Source organism: Bufo bufo, chromosome 4 (genome assembly GCF_905171765.1).
Source record: "Bufo bufo chromosome 4, aBufBuf1.1, whole genome shotgun sequence".
Lineage (NCBI taxonomy): Eukaryota > Metazoa > Chordata > Amphibia > Anura > Bufonidae > Bufo > Bufo bufo.
The window spans coordinates 240,010,419-240,033,222 of record NC_053392.1 but is presented as its reverse complement, the minus strand read 5'-3'; the positions used below and the strand labels follow the sequence as shown (position 1 = coordinate 240,033,222).

The following is a 22,804-nucleotide window of genomic DNA, read 5'->3' as shown; positions in this document are numbered from 1 at the left end:
CGGTCTCCAAGATCAGGCGGCTTAAGGACAGGTAAGCGCGGTCCCCGCAAGCTATTACCCCTCCACAGGAGCCCTTCGACCTGGGCCCCCATGTTCCAGGCTTCCGGTCACGGGTTCGGCGTGCGTTCCAGTGTGGAACGCACACCGATATCGGCTCTCAGACCCGGTCCCCGCTACCCACACACGGCTCGTCCCTCACCATATGTCCTATGCTGATGTCATGTCACTGAGCTCCGGCAACACCTTCTCATTCTGTAGGGGGCGCTGTGAACATCATGTATTGGTGCCCTAGTAGCGATGTCATGCTCTTCAGGCCTGCTTTCTCTGCCATCACCGATACCTACCCCCAACCAACGTGGGTTGTACTAGATGGCCAGATTACTATTTCAATATTTTTCATAAAAAAAAAAAAAAAATCTGACATGGTACTGGCAGATGAAACATTTCCATCCTAGATACTACCCAGCCAGCAACATAAAGAGGCTCCAGAGCTGTTCCACAACCTTTCCCTTCACCTTAGGGACGAGGAATATTAAGAGGCTCACGCTGGGTTGGGTTCTGGTCTGGGAACCTTTATTGAAGAGTGAAATATCCCTTGTAGGTTGTAATTGAATCGGAAGGAAGGTAACTAATTTCTTGCAGGTCAGTTCCCTCCACAAGGCTCCCCAGGCAGCGGTCACATGCTTCCGGCGACAGGTTCGGCGTGCGTTCCAGCGTGGAGCGCACGTCGAGACGCGCTCCCGGATCCGGCTATCCCACCACTCTCAGGCGGCTTCAGGACCGGTAAGCTCCGTCCAGCAGGTCATCCCCTACACAAGGGTCCCACCGATCCGTTCCCTGATGTCTCCGGGCTTCCGGCCGCGGAGTCGGCGTGCGTTCCAGCGTGGAACGCACGTGGATATCCGCTCCCGGTTTCGGATCTTCCACCGCTCACATGCGGCTCAGGACGGGTAAGCTCCGTCCCTCAGTTCACCCCCTCCACAAGGGCCCCACCGATCCATCATCTGATGTTTTTCTGCTAAAAGGAAACATGAGCTCTGCTACATCTGTAATACAGTTATCTCCTCCTGGGGCATCTTGATCTGGTTGCCCTGTAGATTCAGCATTATTTGGGGCGTCAGGAATCCTGATGCCTGAAAGGATAATGGATCATGCTGCGCTCCTGCCACTCACTCTCCTGGTTGTGGGGGCGGCGTGCGTTCCAGCATGAAACGCATGTCGAGAACACTCTGCTATGGATAGCATAGGTTGGGGAGTCCAAGCAATCCTGTTCATGCGCTCGGTGGGACGCATGCCTGGTTCATAGAACAATGGGTAGATCTAGTCCGGGCGGCACACGCAATACCACATTTTAGGTCTGGGGGTCACATGCAGATGCATTTATGACAGGGAGTCTTCGTAATGCAACAAGGGGAGATCTGGGGGTCTCGCCAGATGTAGATTAGGGCTTAACCTCATTAACATTATATGGTTAGTCACACTGCTCAGGGAAATTGTCTCACATGGTAGGTTAGATACTACAGATTAGCCGACGGTACCAAACTCGTTAGGTTTGGTTGACGCAGACAATACCACTCAGGGCTTAGATATAGCTTCTCAGCACAGGTTTACTCTGTTTAGCTTGCATACACGGACGCAGCAGATTGTTAGAAAGTCCAATTGCCATGAGCTCGACCCACCGGGTTGGAAACTCGCAGCTTTGGACCAAACTCCATACGCGGTCACTGCTCACTGATCATTTGCCTGCCATTACCTGTACCGATTTGTAGGGGCGGCAGGACCGTGCGGTATGTGTATGTGCTTTTATTCATGTGCCGCTGTCTTCCGCTGGATCGCCCAGGCTCATGCCTGGCCCTGTCTCCTGGTTCGCCCAGGCTCATACCTGGCCCTGTATCCTGGTTCGCCCAGGCTCATACCTGGCCCTGTCTCCTGGTTCGCCCAGGCTCATACCTGCCTCTGTCTCCTGGTTCGCCCAGGCTCATACCTGCCTCTGTCTCCTGGTTCGCCCAGGCTCATACCTGCCTCTGTCTCCTGGTTCGCCCAGGCTCATACCTACCTCTGTCTCCTGGTTCACCCAGTCCCGTCACCCTCCTCAGTTATGTTCTCTTTTTCCTTCCGAACCTTATGATTTGCCCTCTCAGGAACGTGTCCTGATCGTTCACTTATGCGACATTTGGATCAAGGTCAGGTGACCCAACACATCGATACAGGTAGTAACCCCTAAGCTAGGTACATTGCCCAGACCGACTCAAGCCTTCTCGTAGGCACCAGTCGTACTACGTTCCGATCTCATATCCCTCCTTGCTCACGCCAGGAACCTGGTTCAGCACTCCCTCTCCCCCAATACCATCAGGAACTACCAAGCCGGTGTCAGGGTTTACGAAGGTTTCGCCAGGTCCCACCCACAGGTGGCTTGGACGATGTCTCCTACACCCTGGCGGTTATAGCCCACTGTCACCGCAATCTCAGGCTGTCATTCAACTCCATCAAGCTGTACCTAGCGGGGAGACAGCACTGCGCAATGCTTCATAACCCGAATGGAGGTTCCGTTTTTTCAGTGCAGGCGGTAAAAGCTGCCCTTAGGGGGATCCAGAAGTGCGGGGACGTCCCTCCCGCCCGTAGGCAGCCTGTCTCCGGCTAGATGTTCAGGCGACTCTCGTCCGCGCTGGATGGATTTCCTTTTTGGCCACTCTCCTAGTTTGATTATTAAGGCAGCCATGTATCTCGGGTTTTACGGGTTCCTCAGGCCAGGTGAGTTCACCAACACCTCCCCTAAACGTCAGGGGTCGCAGGGGCGACATTTATCCTGGGCCCATGTCCATTTCATCCTCTGGCTCCCTTCCACGAAGGCCAATCAGCATGGACCTCCCTCGGAGGCCAGGTTTTAAAACCTCCAACGATTGGTGGCCAGTCATGGTCCCCCGTCAATTGCTGGCCCTGTTGCAAGATGCCTTCCCAGAGGCCCCGCTGCCTCCTTGGCGTAGGGGGGCCCCTGTCGTCAATCCAGTTTCTGTCCCACATCAGAACGCTGGCCTCAGGTCTCGGTTATAACCCGCTGGCCATCACAGGACACTCGCTCCGAACCGGAGCCGCGTCCTCAGCATCAAAAACGGGGTCCGGCGCACGTGATTAAATGCATGGGTAGGTGGCGCTCTTCTTGCTTCACGAGATACACCCCGAACCCGCATGTTGAGATTTCCCAGGCATTTTGTAATCTTGCTCTCTGGGTGGTATTAAAGGCTTTTGGTCACTACTCTGCTCTCCTCGTTTATTTTTGCCCACTACTAGGCTTACCCTCGCTCCTGGCTTCCGGCACAACACAGCCAGCTAGGTCAGGGGAAGCGCTTCACCCTCTCATCACAGTTGAGCCTCTCCCATAAGTGGAAGGCTGAAAAGTCAGCCTGAATTTGTGGGAGGGGCATATTACCTTTTTAAGCTCCAGCCCCCAGCTCCTCAGGGCGCTTCTGTTCACACCCACCCACCCCCCCTGTTCTCAAACACTCCCTTTTAGGGTATGCCCACTACTAGGCTTACCCTCGCTCCTGGCTTCCGGCACAACACAGCCAGCTAGGTCAGGGGAAGCGCTTCACCCTCTCATCACAGTTGAGCCTCTCCCATAACTCCTTTTTTACAACTCCAATACCCATTTTCTGTATGCTAAGATCCTGCGCAGATGCCCACTTTGAAAGTCCTAGAAGCTCTCATTTACATTTACTTTAAAATAAATCCTGTGAAAGAACTGAAATTTCCTATTAAACCTAAAACATAACTTTTTTCCTCTGGGCACCCCATAAACAAAAGAATATCATCAGCAATAGATGGTTTAATCTCCTTATTCCCTACCTGTGATCCCCAAAATAACTGGGAGTGCTCCAAAACATATGCTAAGTTACCCTTATTTTCACCCAGGCAGCACCCCTGATGTTGGCATCGGAGCATCTCATGCTCCGATGTTCTCCCTTGCCCTGCACTAGATCGCGCAGGGCATGGGCTCTTTTGTTTACAATAACACACTGCTGGGCTGAAGCTTCCGCCCGGCAGTGTGTTCGGTGACCTCACCGGCTCAGATGGGCGTGCTTTAGCGCTGCCCTAGCCGTTTTACTGGCTAGGGCAGCGCTAAAGCCCGCCCATCAGTGCCGGTGACATCACCGGGCTTCCTGGCAGCCCCATGGAGAGCCCGGTACGTCACCGGAACTCTTGAAAATACCTTTGCCCTGCACGATTTTGCGCAGGGCAAAGTAGAGCATCGGAGCATTTACTGCTCCGATGCTCAAGTCAGGGGGGCTGGCTGTGTGAAAATGGAGGTATGTCCGGGTTCAGCTCTGAATTTTGAATCTGCTAAAAAGGAACAGACAAAAGCCTCATGCAGACGTCCGTGGAACACGGTCCGTGAGATACCGGACTGGCATTCTGCTTAGTGCAGGAGCGCACGGCGTCATTGGTTGCTATGACACAGCGCGCTTTGTGCCGCCACCGCAGTACAGTAATACACTCATATGATCTATATCAGTGTATTACTGTACAGCAGCGGCGGCACAAAGCGCACGGCGTCATACAGGTAGCAACCAATGACGCCGTGCGCTCCTGCATTAAGCAGGATGCCAGTCCGGTATCTCACGGACCGTGTTCCACGGACGTCTGCATGAGGCTTTTGTCTGTTCCTTTTTAGCAGATTAAAAATTTGTGATATGAAGCAAGGCGTGTAAATCGTCACTTTGAGATTGGGATACAAAGCTGCTAAATACAAAGTTACCAGTAACAGTCATCTTGTCAAGTACTAAGCCTGTCTAAGGCCTCTTTCACATGAGTAACACGGACTGTGACAGGATCTGTTCAGGAAAAAAATGATGGTTTTGCACGCAAGTTCAGTCAGCGATTGCGTTCAGTCTTTCAGTTTTTTGTTCGTGGGTGCAATCAGTTTTGGATGCGTTTTTCACACGCCTGAGTTACAAACTAGAAACCTAGAAACATAGAATGTGTCGGCAGATAAGAACCATTTGGCCCATCTAGTCTGCCCAATATACCGAATACTATGGATAGCCACTGGCCCTATCTTATATGAAGGATGGCCTTATGCCTATCCCATGCATGCTTAAACTCCTCCACTGTATTTGCAGCTACCACTTCTGCAGGAAGGCTATTCCATGCATCCACTACTCTCTCAGTAAAGTAATACTTCCTGATATTACTTTTAAACCTTTGCCCCTCTAATTTAAAACTGTGTCCTCTTGTAGCAGTTTTTCTTCTTTTAAATATTCTCTCCTCTTTTACCTTGTTGATTCCCTTTATGTATTTAAAGGTTTCTATCATATCCCCTACATCTCCTAACAACCATCAGTGAAAAACACATTGCATCCGGAGTGCATCCATATGCAATGCGTTTTTCAATCAAGCCTCTTCACTTCTATGGAACCAGAATGCAGAATATAGAACATTCAGCGATTTATTAATTTTTTCCTGAACGCAGAAATAATGGATGAAAAACGTACAATTAAAACGGGTCAGGAAAACTCGCTCGTGTGAAGGAGGTCTTAGGCGTTGAGAGTAGGATGACCACATGGCTATGATTGGGCCTCTATTGAATCTAGGACCTGTGCAGGCCCTATCAGTGCTGGCATCACATCATTTGAGATATTACATATTTTTTAATGGATTTTTCAATAAATAATAATTTTTAATAGTTCAGCTTGGGTGCTGGAATTTTTTGCCTTATTTTGAGAAGTTTTGGACCTTTTGCCAAACCAGCATTTCCTTTATGGACATGTTATTAGAAACAAAATGTGGTGAGCAGAATTTTTTCTTTATTTGTTTTTGGAGTGCATCTTTGGCAAGTTTCAACAGTACTTTTATGTGCGCCAAATTGGCTCCTTCTGGCACCCTCCCTTCCTTCCTCAAGGAACTGAAATAATAAACTAATATTGGGGAGATTTGGTCCCTAAGCACTTTATAGAATTCTGCTGGATATCTATCAAGCCCAGGGGCCTTACATTTGGGTCACTTAACAACACTGCCTGCAAAATGTCATATTTTCTTCTATGTTTTACTACTTAATTAAAATAAAAGACCTATTTAAAAAAGAGAACAAAATTACTTTTGTCACCCTATTCTGAGACCCACATTTTTTATTTTTTTTTCCATTGTTGGAGCTGTCTGTGTGATGTCTTGCTTTTCTTTTGGGTGAGCTGTAGTTTCTACTGCTGCTATTTTGGGGTACAAATAGCTTTTTAATCATTTGTATTCCATTTTTTTGGAGGGAGTAAGGTGACCATGGACTACATTGAAATGTGCCAAATTTATCAAGATACCTGGGCCTCTTAATAAATTTGCCGCATTCTGCACTGGCGGAGCTTATACTAAGACTGACACTTGTAACGCTAGCCTTAGTATATCTGCCCCAATGTCTCCAGGACAGATCAGTCTGAGGCACAAACTAAACAGCAGGCTACTACTGAAAATAAATGTGTATGTGTGCAGTTTTAGGATTTTGAGAAGGGGAGTCAGGTAATATTTGCATATAGCTGTACTGTAAACCCCCAAAACTTTTTTGCTACAAAAAACTGATGCAGAGCAGTTGATAAATCTCCCCCTTTGTGTTTAAATTCATCACCATTTTCAAGATATTAGTTTGCTCTGAGTTAAGCCTTATTCACACTTCCATGAAGACATGAAAGGATGGTCAGTGTTTCAATGTTCACGAAGGGTCTGTGTTTGGTCTGTATGTACATTTTGTGCCCTCCATGTATCATCCATAATTCACTTGCAATGCTAGGCTTAACCTCTTAATGACCTCGGCCGTACATGTACTGCGGAAGTCGTCACTTTAAAGATGGCGCCTACTCGCGAGCGCCATAGCCACCAAGTTTATGCTGTTTTCAAACAGCAGAGGCCCACGGTGAATGTCTGTGATATGGCATAAGGCCCCTCAGATGCTGTGATCAGATGTGATCATGTGATCTGAGCGGTGAAGACGTGGGAGCTGCATGCTCCCGCACCAGTAACAGCCTTGCACGGCTGCCATCAGGGAAGCTATTATATGTTGATGACAGCGCAAAGCCTCAAACAGACTATGATACCTATTACTGGTATATTCCAATACAGGCCGGCATCACTGTATTGGAATATTAAAAAAAAATGACTCCCCTTTCCCTAAAATTTCAAATTAAAATAAATAAACAGTTAAAAAAGATCATAGGCATTGCCATGTCCATAAACGCCTGTACTATTAAAATATAACAATATTTATCTCAACAGAAAAAAAAAAAATCTAAATTGTCAATTTGACTTTTTTTTGGCACTTTACCTCCCTAAAAAATTTATTAAAAAACACACTTCAAAATGGTATCATTTTTTTAAAAGTATTAAAACGTAAGACAAACTATACAAATGTGATATCGCCGTAATCATACTGACCCAGAGAATGAAAGTAACAGGTCAGTTTTACCACACAGAGAATGCTGTAAAAACAAAAACCATAAAACTGTGGCGGAATATGTATATATATATTTTCCTATTCCCCCTCATTTGGAATTTTTATTATACTCCCGCTACATTGTCCTGCAAAAAAACAAGCCCTCATATGGCTATGTGAACTCAAAAAAGTTATGGCTCTGGGAAGATGAGGAGTAAAAAATGAAAATGCAAAATGGAAAATCGCAGGGTCCTCTAAGGATTAAAAGAAATTTTTCAGCCATACAGAGTACTGAATATTTGTTAGAGACGGTAACACATATACTTCCCCACATTGAGGTTGATAAACTGATAAGTTTCAGTTTCCCCAGGGGCGTGGCTATAGAGGAAGCAGGGAAAGTGGCTGCTTTAGGGCCCCAAATCAGAAAGGGCCCACCCACGAGGAGGACTAATATTTTATTGTCATGGCCCCCTCAACAATATTATACAATTACATTATATACAGTGACACTGTAGGAAACGAATGGAGTGGCTGCTGGTCCTCGTGTGAATAGCCACAGTGAAGGCTGCGAAAAAGCTGCTGGAGAAGGGGGGCCTTTCAAAAATTTGCTGTGGGGCCCAGTAATTTTTAGTTACGTCACTGAGCTCAGTTCAGTCATTGCTGTGCTCCTGTTTATAATTGTTAAAGATTCTCTAGGTACTGGTACAATGCCAAGTGATTGACGCAAGGCAAACGTGGTGCCCATATTCAAAAAAGATCAAGGTCCTCCACAGGTAATTTTACACCAGTTAGTTTAACTTCTGTTGTGGGAAAAATGTTTGAAGGACTCTTAAAGGAACTGTATACAGGAGTATATGACTGTAAATAATATTATAAGTGATAACCAGCAAGGGTTTCCAAGGACAGAAGTTGTCAGACTAACCTGATTTGTTTTTATGAGGAGGTGAGTAGTATCCTGGACAGAGGGGCGGCTGTGGATGTAGTGTTTCTGGATTTTGCAAAGGCTTTTGATATTGTCCCTCTTAGACCCTTAATAGGTAAAGTAAGGTCTATAGAATTGTTAAGTATAGTTTGTAATTGGATTAAAAACTGGCTGAAGGACCGTGTCCAGAGAGTTGTGGTCAATGATTCCTATTCAGAATATTCCCGGGTTATAAGTGGTGTACCCCGAGGTTCAGTGTTGGGCCCTATATTGTTTAATTTATTTATTAATGATATTGAGGAAGGGATTAATAGCACCATATCTATTTTTGCAGATGACACCAAGCTATGTAGTACTGTACAGTCTATGGAAGATGTCCATAAACTACAAGCTGACTTGGACACTCTGAGTGATTGGGCATCAACTTGGTAAATGAGGTTCAATGTGGATGAATGTAAAGTTATGCATCTTGGTAGTAATGATCTCTGTGCTTCATATGTCCTAGGTGATGTAACACTGGGAGAGTCACTTATAGAGAAGGATTGGGTGTCCTTGTAGATGGTAGATTAAATTACAGCATACAATGTCAATCAGCTGCTTCTAAGGCCACCAGGATATTGTCGTGCATTAAACGAGGCATGGACTCGCGGGGCAGGGATGTAATATTACCACTTTACAAAGTGTTGGTGCGGCCTCATCTGGAATATGCAGTTCAGTTCTGGGCACCAGTCCATAGAAAGGATGCACTGCAGCTGGAAAAAGTACAGAGGGGAGCGACTAAACTGATAAGGGGCATGGAGGGTCTTAGTTATGAAGAAAGATTAAAAGAATAGAATTTATTTAGTCTTGAGAAGAGACGTCTAAGGGGGGGACCTGATTAACCTATACAAATATATAAATGGGCCATACAAAAAATACAGTGAAAAGCTGTTCCATGTAAAATGCGCTCAAAAGACAAGGGAGCACTGCCTCCGATTGGAGAGGAACAAGTTCAGTCTCCGGAAGCGTCAAAGCTTCTTTACTGTAAAGCAACGTGCCCCTGCGCTTTGGGATGTGCTGACTGACCCCCTTTCTTCTTTACTGTAAGAACTGTGAAGCTGTGGAATAGACTTCCTCCGGACGTGGTCACAGCAGGAACAGTGGAAAGTTTTAAAAAGGGTTTAGACTAATTCTTAAAAGTAAAAAACATTAATGCTTATGAAAATGTGTAAAAATCTGAGTCTCAATTTCTTTTGGGATTCGCGTCCCCTCCTATCCCTTGGTTGAACTTGTTGGACTTATGTATTTTTTCAACCGTATTAACTATGAGTTTCCCTACCATAAGAAACAGACTGGCCATCTGTTTAGAGACTGCATCCCGCTGAGGATATTGTGAAAATGCAGATATAGAGTAAAGCCGAATGCACACGGCCGCGTTTCACGGCCGTGAGCGGTCCGTGGTAACACGGCCTGGATTCCTGCTGAGAGCAGGAGCGCACGGCGTCATTGGTTGCTATGACGCCGTGCGCTTCATGCCGCCACTGCACTACAGTAATACTCGTATGATCTATACGAGTGTATTACTGTAGTGCAGCGGCGGCATGAAGCGCACGGCGTCATAGCAACCAATGACGCCGTGCGCTCCTGCTCTCAGCAGGAATCCAGGCCGTGTTACCACAGACCGTTCACAGCTGTGAAACACGGCCGTGTGCATTCGGCTTAAGTGAGAGTGAGAAATTGTACCTCTTGGCTTAGGGGAGACCTTTATGCTGTTTATACCTATTATACACAGCGTTGGGAGAGCTGCCTATGCAACATATGAGATAAGAACTGTATCTATCACCACCGATATGTGTACTTGTGAAATGCTGAAGTTGCCAGTAAAATAATTGATTTGTTACCCCTGAAATCAGCCTCATCAGTGCAAGTACCAACACCTGCAGTTCTGCAGTATTGTATTGCCTAGTTCCACCATTTGGGAACCCTGCCCTGCCCCCTCAAACTCCACCCTGAACCACCACTAGGCAGGTGCCCCAAAACCTGTGTGTTCTGGGAGGGGAAGAAAGAGAAGTGGAAAATCGGAATCGTTTGAAAGTACCAGTTTAAAAAAACTCCTCACACTCTGCGAAAAAATTCCACCGTGTAAATTGTCCTGCAGTATGGGTTTTAAATGTGCAGCAGGTCTGTTTGCTGTGGATTTCCATTGTGTATTCTATCCATTGCAATGCAGAGCGTGAATTCTACAGCAAATCTGCTCTGTCTGCGTGACAAATCTGTAACACATGGAGATTTGGTGGTGAATTTGGTGCAGATTTTGGTTTCAATCTCTCCGCCTCATGTAACTGCCCAAGAGTGCCGATTTTTAGCAGCGTTTTTGCGGATCACACTTGGACTCATTTATTACAATGGGACTGCAAAAATAAATGGACAGCACACGAATGTGAATAGGATTGAACTGCAATACCAAGGATAGACACTATACAATGTACAACACTGTGCTTGGTATTGTATGAAGGGGTAGCATTTTGTTATTGGCCAGTGGTGCCAAGAGCTGAACTCCCACTGATCAGATATTGATGGCCAATCCCGAAGATAGACCATCAATATATATTGCCTGGTCCTGGAAAACCCCTTTTACTTGTGTTTTTTATTTGTTTGTAAAAAATGTTGGATGTCCATGATATTTGAATTTGTTTTCAAGAAGAAGAAAAATCGAGTTGCCAATCATGTTAGTGATGCTGTAAAGATACTATGTATAATCTACTTGAGCGTTTATTCTCATTTAAATAGATAATTTAGGATTAATATTTTGTATGTTTTATTTAGGTTCCGATGTTCTAGATGTAAACGTTGGTGGAACTCCGCAGAAATTCATGTTTTATTTTTCATAAGTCTGAATAGACACCTACAACAAGGCACTGTAAAGATGAGGATCTTCAAGCAGGAATGTAAAAGATGCACGTCTCCTAAAATGGAACAACCAGAGATTAGTCATGAGAATATCAAGAGAATCACCAAAAACCTGGTGAATCGCATTGTGCTGGTATTCTATGGAGGGAAGAAGGCCAAACAAGATTTAAAGCCTGAAGTATATGGTAGGGAAATGGAAGGTCCTCACGATAAGGAGCACTGTGAGGCTTGCAAGTTGGGAGTCTGTAGATGGCAGATTGTGGCAACCAAAACACAATCAGAGGTTAGAGGTTCCTCTGTCCAAATGAATCCTACTTCAAAGCCAAAGACAGAGCCAAAAGCTCAACATCGTCCAACATCATCATATGCTTCTCCATCTATAGCAACCTACCCAAGCTATAGCTCGGATTTTCAATCAACAGCAGCCTACTCAGGCTATGAATCAGATATTAGATATAGCCCTAATTATAATACAGGAAGATCTGCAGCTCACTCACCATCAAGTAGAGGAGAAGAATCTAACTTTTCTCTGGGGGCCTTACTTATTACAGGAATTGTGGCTTTGGCATTATGGTATCTCAAAAGATAAAGCATAACCGTTATATTATATTTGTCCAATTCATTAAAAGAGATTACATTTGTCCATAAAAGTCTCTGTTAGGCCTCCTGCACACGACCGTTGTGTGCACCCGTGGCCGTTGTGCCGTTCTCCGGTTTTTTTTTCGCGGACCCATTGACTTTCAATGGGTCCGTGGAAAAATCGGAAAATGCACCGTTTTGCAGCCGCATCCGTGATCCGTGTTTCCTGGCCGTGAAAAAAATAAGACCTGTCCTATTTTTTTCACGGCCAACGGTTCACGGACCCATTCAAGTCAATGGGTCCGTGAAAGAACACGGATGTACACAAGATTGGCATCCGTGTCCGTGATCTGTGGCCGTAGGTTAGTTTTTATACAGACGGATCAGAAGATCCGTCTGTATAAAAGCTTTTTCAAAGCTGAGTTTTCACTTTGTGAAAACTCAGAACCGACAGTATATTCTAACACAGAAGCATTCCCATGGTGATGGGGACGCTTCTAGTTAGAATACACTACAAACTGTGTACAAGACTGCCCCCTGCTGCCTGGCAGCACCCGATCTCTTACAGGGGGCCGTGATCAGCACAATTAACCCCTTCAGGTGCGGCACCTGAAGGGGTTTATTGTGCTGATCACGGCCCCCTGTAAGAGATCAGGGCTGCCAGGCAGCAGGGGGCAGACCCTCCCCCCCTCCCCAGTTTGAATATCATTGGTGGCCAGTGCGGCCCCCCCCTCCCTCTATTGTAATAATTAGTTGGTGGCACAGTGTGCGCCGCCCCCCTTCCTCTATTGTAATTATTCGTTGGTGGCACAGTGTGCGCCCCCCATCGGCCCCCCCTCCCTCTATAGCATTAACAACATTGGTGGCCAGTGTGCGGCCTCCCATCTCCCCCCCCCCCCATCATTGGTGGCAGCGGAGTTCCGATCGGAGTCCCAGTTTAATCGCTGGGGCTCCGATCGGTAACCATGGCAACCAGGACGCTACTACAGTCCTGGTTGCCATGGTTACTTAGCAATAGTACAATAGTAGAAGATTCATACTTACCGGCTGCTGCGATGTTCGTATCCGGCCGGGAGCTCCACCTACTGGTAAGTGTCATTGCTAAATGAACTGTCACTTACCAGTAGGAGGAGCTCCCGGCCGGAAGCAGACATCGCAGCTCCCAGGTAAGTATGAATCTTTTACTATTGTACTATTGCTAGTAACCCGCTGCCACCAATGATCGGGGGGGTAGATGGGAGGCCGCACACTGGCCACCAATGTTGTTAATGCTATAGAGGGAGGGGGGGCCAATGGGGGGCGCACACTGTGCCACCAACGATTACAATAGAGGGAGGAAAGGGGGGGGGGCGCACACTGTGCCACCAACGAATTATTACAATAAAGGGGGGGGGGCGCACACTGTGCCACCAAGGAATTATTACAATAGAGGGAGGAAGGGGGGGGGCCGCACTGGCCACCAATGATATTCAAACTGGGGAGGGGGGGGGGGGGTCTGCCCCCTGCTGCCTGGCAGCCCTGATCTCTTACAGGGGGATATGATAGCACAATTAACCCCTTCAGGTGCGGCACCTGAAGGGTTAATTGTGCTGATCACAGCCCCCTGTAAGAGATCGGATGCTGCTAGGCAGCAGGGGGCAGTCATGTACACAGTTTGTAGTATATTCTAACTAGAAGCGTCCCCATCACCATGGGAACGCCTCTGTGTTAGAATATACTGTCGGAAATGAGGTTTCACGATCTAACTCATATCCGACAGTATATTCTAACATAGAGGCGTTCCCATGGTGATGGGGACGCTTCAAGTTAAAATATACCATCGGATTGGAGAAAACTCCGATCCGATGGTATAAAAGGGACTCCAGACTTTACATTGAAAGTCAATGGGGACGGATCCGTTTGAAATGGCACCATATTGTGTCAACGTCAAACGGATCCGTCCCCATTGACTTGGCGGCCAGGCGGACACCAAAACGACTTTTTTTTCATGTCCGTGGATCCTCCAAAAATCAAGGAAGACCCACGGATGAAAAAACGGTCACGGATCACGGAAAAACGGAACCCGTTTTTGCGGACCGCAAAAAAATACGTTCGTGTGCAGGAGGCCTTAAGGACAGAAAAAGAAAATACAAAATTTGTATCATTGGTTAAAGATTAAATTAGTTGAACACAGATCTTCATGATCTCTACTTTTTGAGATTCACTTGCCTCAGTATAGAGTGGGGGTCTTGACGGAAAAGTGGCTGAGCATGCACAGTCACTCTCTAGATGGAAACTGCTTATTGAGAGCACTCACTTTGGGTTCCCCTGTCCTCTGGATCATTGGCCTCCCAGTGGTCAGAACCATTCAGTTTTTTATAACAACCTGTAGATAGACTATAAAACAATAGATTGTCGTTAGTCCCTTACATATATGGTATTTTAGGTACTTTAGATATTTGGTGTTTTTTTTTTTTCACCCAAAAGAATTTATAAATGTACGGCATAAGCCTGCCAAAAATGTACAAAACATTTTTTTATGTTACTTTTAAATGTAAAAAATCTAAACACTGGATTGAAACCTACACTATGCCATTCATTTGTATATACTGTGCAAGGTATACATGGATAAATATACAGGAAGAAAGGTACTGTATCTGTTTTAAGGACAAAGTGATAAGAGGTACAAGAAGGAGAATTGCATAGACCGAGAAAGGCAAAGGCAGTAACTTGCATATAATATTAAAATGATTTTTCTGGTTTACATCAACATCCTTTAAAATAATCATTTATGAAGGTATCTGTAGTATTGTAATGTATTTCTTTTACCTTTATTGCTCCTCTCTTGCGCTCTGGGCCATGGTCACATGACCGCGCCAATGCAGCTCTTTCTAATTTCCTGTGATGTTCTGTCCATGTGTGTGTCTAAGCAGCAACAGGGGCAGTGATAGGGGAGTGTGTGTGACTGGCTGAGTGGGGGGAGCTAGGTGGGTGTTGTTAGGGCGCGGCTGGAACTGTTACATTCTTGCTTCCTATTTGAGTATTGTTTTTTTTAATTTTATTTTACAAATTACTAAATGTGTCATCATCATATGCTTTTCAAACCCCTTATTTACAAGGTAGTACCCCACCTTATGCACCCACAACTTTTACATTACCCTTATGAGATACTCCAATATACAAGGTGGGGACAACATGAAAACATAACACACCTCAGCCGCCGCAGAACCTCATAATACACATCTCAGCTGCTGCAGAACATCTTAATACACACCTCATCTGCTGCAGAACATCTTAATACACAACTCAGCTACTGCACAACCTCCTAATACACACCTCAGCTGCTGCAGAACCTCCTAATACACACCTCAGCTGCTGCAGAACCTCCTAATACACACCTCATCTGCTGCAGAATATCATAATACACATCTCATCTGCTGCAGAACATCATAATACACACCTCATCTGCTGCAGAACATCATAATACATACCTCAGCTACTGCAGAACCTCCTAATACACACCTCAGCTGCTGAAGAACCTCCTAATACACACCTCAGCTACTGCAGAACCTCCTAATACACACCTCAGCTGCTGCGGAACATCCTAATACACACCTCAGCTACTGCAGAACCTCCTAATACACACCTCAGCTGCTGAAGAACCTCCTAATACACACCTCAGCTACTGCAGAACCTCCTAATACACACCTCATCTGCTGCAGAATATCATAATACACACCTCATCTGCTGCAGAACATCATAATACACACCTCAGCTACTGCAGAACCTCCTAATACACACCTCAGCTGTTGCGGAACATTCTAATACACACCTCAGCTACTGCAGAACCTCCTAATACACACCTCAGCTGCTGAAGGACCTCCTAATACACACCTCAGCTACTGCAGAACCTCCTAATACACACCTCAGCTGCTGCGGAACATCCTAATACACACCTCATCTGCTGAAGAACATCATAATACACACCTCATCTGCTGTAGAACATCATAATACACACCTCATCTGCTGCGGAACATCATAATACATATCTCAGCTACTGCAGAACCTCCTAATGCACACCTCATCTGCTGCGGAACATCATAATACACACCTCAGCTACTGCAGAACCTCCTAATACACACCTCAGCTGCTGCGGAACATCCTAATACACACCTCATCTGCTGTAGAACATCATAATACACACCTCATCTGCTGCGGAACATCATAATACACACCTCATCTGCTGCAGAACATCATAATACATATCTCAGCTACTGCAAAACCTCCTAATACACACCTCAGCTGCTAAAGAACCTCCTAATACACACCTCAGCTACTGCAGACCCTCCTAATACACACCTCAGCTGCTGCGGAACATCCTAATACACACCTCATCTGCTGCAGAACATCCTAATACACACCTAATCTGCTGCAGAACATCATAATACACACCTCATGTGCTGCAGAACATCATAATATACACCTCATCTGCTGCAGAACATCATAATACATACATCAGCTGCTGAAAAACCTCCTAATACACACCTCAGCTACTGTAGAACCTCCTAATGCACACCTCAGCTGCTGCGGAACATCCTAATACACACCTAAGCTGCTGCAGAACATCATAATCATTTTGTGTAAGATGTTCTTGTGGTGCATGCAGTCCGCCCCCGGCATCCTCCTTTGTAAACATTTTTTGCTGGGGATTGCCGTTGTCTGCGGACCGCATGCGGAGGAATTGCTCCCCCGGTTATAGACACGCTACAGTGTCTGGGTTTGGAGCATTTTCACCCGTTTAGACCACTTTTTTCATTGTTTTTTTTGTCTTTATGTGTATGTGATGTGTCACTTTATTTTGCTGGTAACATTCTTTTGCACCTGGTAGCTTCTGTGTCACATGGTCTGTTGTGGGTGCGGCTTCTGTGTCACATGGTCTGTTGTGGGTGCGGCTCCCAGCTTTATCCTACCTCACAGTGCATTGGTGATACCACTATGGAGGCATGTGAGAGTCTGGCCGTGAGTTGGTTTCTAGCACTGTTCAGACCCTGTTCACACACTACGGGCAGTTGAGTGGTAGGACCCCCATGCGTGCTGAGACACCGTGACGTGGTACATGAGGGGCTCCGATATGTTCCTGACTGGAAGATATTGGCAAAGTTCTCAGCTTTTAAACTCGGCCTGAGGAATTAGCTAGTATTGTCAGTTGTGTATCATTTTGATAAATTTTTTGCAGTGATTTGTGTATGTATATATATTTCTTTTATCTGCACAATGTATCATTTTGAGTAAGATGTCATTGTGGTGCATGCGGTCCGCCGTTGTCTGCGGACCGCATGCGGAGGAATTGCTCATCCGGTTATAGACGCGCTACAGTGTCTGGGTTTGGAGCATTTTCACCCGTTTAGGCTTTTTTCAGTCAGTTTTTTGTCTATAGTAGAAACTCCCAAAAAGTGCCCCCCTTTTGGAAACGATGGGTGAGGTCACAGTTTTATTAGTACTATTTTGGGGTACATATGATTTTTGAACGCTCTATATTACGCTTTTCATGAGGCAATGTAACAAAAAAATGGCTGTTCTGGCACAGTTTTTATTTTTAGTTTTTTACAGTGTTCACCTGACAGGTTAGATCATGTGATATATTTCTAGAGCTGGTTGTTACAGATCCGGCGATACCTAATATGTCTAATTTATTTGTTTTATTTCAGTTTTACACAATAAAAGCATTTTTTTTTTAAATCATGTTTTTGTGTCTCAATTTTCTGAAAGCCTTTTTGTTTTGTTTTTGGGAGATTGTCTCATGTAGGGGCTTATTTTTTGCGGGATGAGGTGACTGTTTGGTACTATTTTGGTCTATATTGGACTTTTTGATCGCTTGGTATTACGCTTTTTTATGTAAGGTGACAAAAAATGGCTTTTTTGGCACAATTTTTTTTTTAAGGCATTCATATGATATTTTATAGAGCAGGTTTTACGGATGCGGCAATACCTAATATGTCTATTTTTTTTATTTTATTTTCGCTTTGCACAATAAAAGTTTTTTTGAAAAAATAAATAATGTTTGTATCTCCATAGTATAGTGTACTGCAGTGTATTTTCATTTACACTAAGCCTGATCAGGCTCCTGTCTCTTGCAGGAACCTGTCAGGCTCAGATATACCATGGCAAGCCGGATGCCTGTGAAGGCGCCTGGTTGCCATGGTAACCATCGGGATGCTGCCACAGCATCGCAGCGGTATGATGAGAGAGGGAGCTCACTCCCTCTGTTAACCCTTTCCATTCGGCGGTCCCTATGGATTGTGGCATGGAAGGGGTTAAAAGGCCGACATCAGTGGCTTAAGGGGTTAAAGGTGAAATCGGAAACATTGCATTGGACAGCAAATGCATTTTCTGTTTTAGTGTTCTATTAAATATATTATAAATGGGTCTTAAAAGTTAAGCAAAAACTTCTGCAGCCACTGTGAATAGGCTCACAGAGGGCTATTGTAGCCAAAGCAAGGTTTGCGTCACCTTAAATTACGTATTTGACTCTTATATATGGGACGCTAAAAATGTAAACAAAAAAGACTTTATTCACATTTTTTTAATTAAAAACTTGGGAGAAATTGTATATATAATAGCACTTGCTAATCAGTGGTGGTAGTGCTACATACGGGTGATAGCGCAAGATAAGCCCACATAAACCCGATTAGTAAAAGCGCACAAAGTTGCAAAAGTGCGCTGATTGCCACCACTGATAAAAATGAAACACACTCTGGGGTATAATTCAGACCCCTATGTGTTCAAAATAGCCTGTTTTAAACCCATTACACTGACCCTGTACTCAATACACAGCAGTGTGACAAGTACACCGCAAAGACACCACTCTTGTGATAATACAGCTGGGGCTAAGCTGGAGCACACTGAACGTCAGCTAAGGGTTAAACACTGTATCCCTGACACTAGATACTCATTACATTTAGTTACTACCACTGCTATTGATACACTATGCACTGGCACAACGCCAGTGCATAGTTTCCATCATCAGGAGTACTTCAAAAGAAGCATGGAGTACTTTCATTAAGTATAGATCAGAGCAGCATCGCGCTACCCCCACCCCCCCCGTATGGAGGAGGGCATTTAAACTATTAACCCCTTCCATCGCCAACAAGGCCAAGCCCACCCCGTGTCAAGGGACAAAACCCCATAAGAAACTAGGGATCAAACGGCGGATATGCATAATAGCTTAAAAGGACTATTGTGTATTCACAAAGGGGACATAGTGAGCACCAGAATGTGAATGATGTCAAGCATAGAAGGTCAAAGTGAGGAATCTCAAGAATTGTACAGAAATTAGCACATAAAATAGTATAAGTACCACCAATCATGTAGTACTTCACCACATGTTGTTTGGATGATGACCATACCATACTCCCAATTAGTAATGGACGAACATCGGCTGGGACGGTTCGCAAAAGCAATCAAATGTTCGCAAGCCGCTAGTTCGCGGCAGTCCCCATTTACTTTAAAGGCAGGCTAACCTGGAATACCTTCAGGTCATATTTGCAGCCACCAAATACTTACTAGAAGTGCACAAATAGTCTCACAACATGGACAGTGACATACCAGATGTATTATTCGAATTTGCGATCTCCAGTCATTATTTTTTTCAATCCAAAATATCGGCAATGTAATTTTCGCCTATGCACATGCACAAAATATGCGCGGCCTACTACGTCCTGGACCCTGGGGTATTTGGCAAAGAATCGCTGCACGACTAAGTTCAGGACGTGTGCCATGCACGGCACATTTTGCACTGTTGCAGCGCGTTCAGCAGATTGGCACCGTTGTCACACACCACTTTAACAACTGTCAAATTGAGCGGGGTTAGCCACTGATCGGCCCGTGACTGCAGAGCTGAAAGCAGTGCAGAACCGGTGTGGCTCTTGGCTTCCAGGCACAACAGACGCAGCACAGCATGGCAACGTTTCACCTGGCACGTCAAATAGGTTCTGGGGAGCGTGGGGGAAGAGACGGTAGCAGCGGAAAAGGAGGAGTTAGCCGTGAAGTAGAGGGAGGATGGAGTAGGAGGAGGAGAAGAAGAGGCAGGCCTGCATGCAATCCGTGGCGGTAGCACCAAATCTACACGGGTGCCACGGGTTGCATGCTTGAAGGCCGTCAGAAGGTTCACCCAGTGGGCAGTAAAAGTTATGTACCTTCCCTGCCCATGTTTGCTAGACCACGTGTCTGTGGTCAGATGTATCTTGGCACTGACACTGTGTGCCAGAGATACATTCACTTGCTGCTGAACGTGGCCATATAGCTCTGGGATGCCCTTCTGGGACAAATATTTCCTTCCGGGGAGCTTCCATTGCGGTGTGCCAATGGCCAAAATTTTTCGAAAGGCCTCCGAGTCCACCAGTTTATATGGCAGTAGTTGGCGGGCTAGCAGTTCTGACAAGCCAGCAGTCAAGAGGATTATCCGGCGTCATCATCTTTTTTTGCTCGAACATTTGGGGCCAGGAAGCCTGCCTTTTGCCAGGTAAATCAAATTTGTAGTTTCGAAGAAATGACAAGTTGGATCAACAGAAACCACGAGAAATTTCTGAAAACCTGGCACCCTTGGAGGTCATGGAATGATGGGCAGTGATGTGAAATTAGCTGATAACCCCATATCATAACAAACCACTGATGAGCTAGAGTCATCTAACCGCCACCCTGATCTAGATCTTGAGCTTAGTTCCTTAGTTCCTCAACTCATACACAGTTCTACTGAGCACTGAAATAGCTTAAACCTCGCTTACTATCTATCCCCCCCCCCTCCACCCCCCCTCCTCTTCTTCATCTTTCTTCTCCTTCTATCTCCTTTCTCCCCCTTTCCTTCTTTTTCAATATCTTTTTCTATCTTATCTTTTTTTTGTATAAATGGCATATGGTCCAGACAACCATGGTCCCCCTTGATACTTTGATATACTTTGCTATGCAATTATTAGGTCTTTACTTAACACCTCTAGGAGTCATATAGGGGACTGAGATCATTGCTATACCGCATGATATTACTTATGGATCTATAAAGATACGTCAAATAGTTAATATATGTAATGTATATGACCTGTGATATCAACTTTGTATACTACTATATATGGCCAAATGGTCATTGTTTTGAAAAATTCTGAAAATAAAGAATTTACAAAAAAAATAAAAAAATAGGTTCTGGGGATCTTGGGGGGCGCAGCGGAAGAGACGTTAGCAGCGGAAAAGGAGGAGTCAGCCGAGGAGGAGAGGGAGGATGGAGAAGGAGAAGAAGAGGCAGGCCTGCATGCAATCCGTGGCGGTAAAACCAAATCTACACGGGTGCCACGGGTTGCATGCTTGACGGCCGTCAGAAGGTTCATTCAGTGGGCAGTAAAAGTTATGTACCTTCCCTGCCTGTGTTTGCTAGGCCACGTGTCTGTGGTCAGATGTATCTTGGCATCGACACTGTGTGCCAGAAATACATTCACTTGTCGCTGAAAGTGGCCATATAGCACTGGGATGCCCTTCTGGGAGAAATATTTCCTTCCAGGGACCTTTCATTGCGGTGTTCCAATGGCCACAAATTTTCTAAAGGCCTCCGAGTCCATCAGTTTATATGGCAGTAGTTGGCGGGCTAGCAGTTCTGACAAGCCAGCGGTCAGCCATTGGGCAAAAAGGTTATCCGGCGTCATCATCTTGTTTCGCTCGAACATTTGGGGCAAGGAAGCCTGCCTTTTGCCAGATGAACGTGACGACGGCACGGTGGAAGGTGGAGTGGAGGATAACTGGGAGGAAAGAGGAGAAGGGGAAGAGGCAGGACGGTGAGCGCCGGGAGTGTGGCTTTGTGGGTTCTGACGGTGTTGCTCCCACTGGGCTCGATGATGGGAGGCCAGGTGCCTTCTTAAGGCAGTCGTCCCTAGGTGAATGTTGGGCTTACCGTGACTTATGCGTTGACAGCACAGGCTGCAGATGGCAACACTATTGTCAGCAGCGGGCACGTTAAAAAAATCCCACACTGCGGAGCCATGTGCCGGCATCCTGGGAGTGCCAGATGTGACCGTGCATGGTGGATGTTTCGTTCCAGATACATTAGCAGTCTGCTTTTTGCCTCCTGTGCACTGTAAGTTCTGCCTGCTTCTCCTCCCTATCTGCTGCTCCGTCTCTCCCTCTGAACTCCGCTCCTCTTTCTCTCTTGTGGGCACCCGCGTGACGTCCATCGACACGTCATCATCGGATTCGTCCCCTTCACCACCACTGACATTAGAGATCTCGGAGTAGGCAGCAACAGCGGGGACCACCCTCCTTGGCTGATCTGGGTACTGTTGTCAGACTGCTGGGTGGCGAACGTTGATACCTCCTCTTCCTGATCCGATGCCAAGAATGGCTGCGCATCGGTAAGGTCTTGGAATGTATGGGAAAATAATTCCTCTGACTCGAGCGGAGGGGATATGGTGGTGGTGGTGTCTTTGGGGGTGGACACAACAGAGAGTGAAGAGGGTGCAGATAGAGAGGATGAGGAGGGTGCAGAAGCGGAAGACTGAGTGAGCCACTCAACCAAGTCTGGTGCGTACTTTGACGTAATCGCATGCACCTTCTGCAACTTCCCACTTAAGCTTGGGCCTGGTGCACCTGCCCGACCCCTACCACCCCTGCGGAATGGCCTGCCTCTTCCTGTCATTTTCAAAATGACCCTGTGACAAAAGTCCCTATAGAAGAGCAGTATTTGTGGAAGAAATTATATCACACCCCTGCCTCAATCAGTTTTTTTGGGGGGCAACTGGTAAATCACACCAGTAGAAATTATTTCTTCAAATAGTGTTTCTCACTCTGTGTAGATGCGGTAACGCAGCAAAACCGCAGACAAATGCTGCACTACCTAAATGCACTATATAGAACGTATATTATTGGTATATAAAATCCCAGCTTCAATCAGTTTTTTTGTGGGGCAACTGGTATATCACACCAGTGGAAATTATTTCTTCAAATAGTGTTTTTCACTCTGTGTAGATGCGGTAAAACGCAGCAAAACCGCA

At 45.8% G+C, this 22,804-nt stretch overlaps 1 protein-coding gene across 2 annotated transcripts in view; it reads left to right on the top strand.

Moving 5' to 3' along the window:
• Positions 1-15,123, top strand: part of LOC120997994 (receptor-transporting protein 3-like) — a 34,839-nt gene extending 19,716 nt beyond the window's left edge. The window contains exons 2-4 of one of the 2 annotated variants that reach the window (XM_040428397.1): positions 11,136-11,541; positions 11,572-11,876; positions 13,906-15,123. In XM_040428397.1, the coding sequence (XP_040284331.1) occupies positions 11,136-11,541; positions 11,572-11,808 (643 nt within the window). In that variant the 3' untranslated portion in view covers positions 11,809-11,876; positions 13,906-15,123. Of the gene's footprint in view, positions 1-11,135; positions 11,546-11,571; positions 11,877-13,905 lie in introns of both variants that reach the window. The other variant, XM_040428396.1, reaches the window with a different exon arrangement.
• Positions 15,124-22,804: the final 7,681 nt, after the last annotated feature.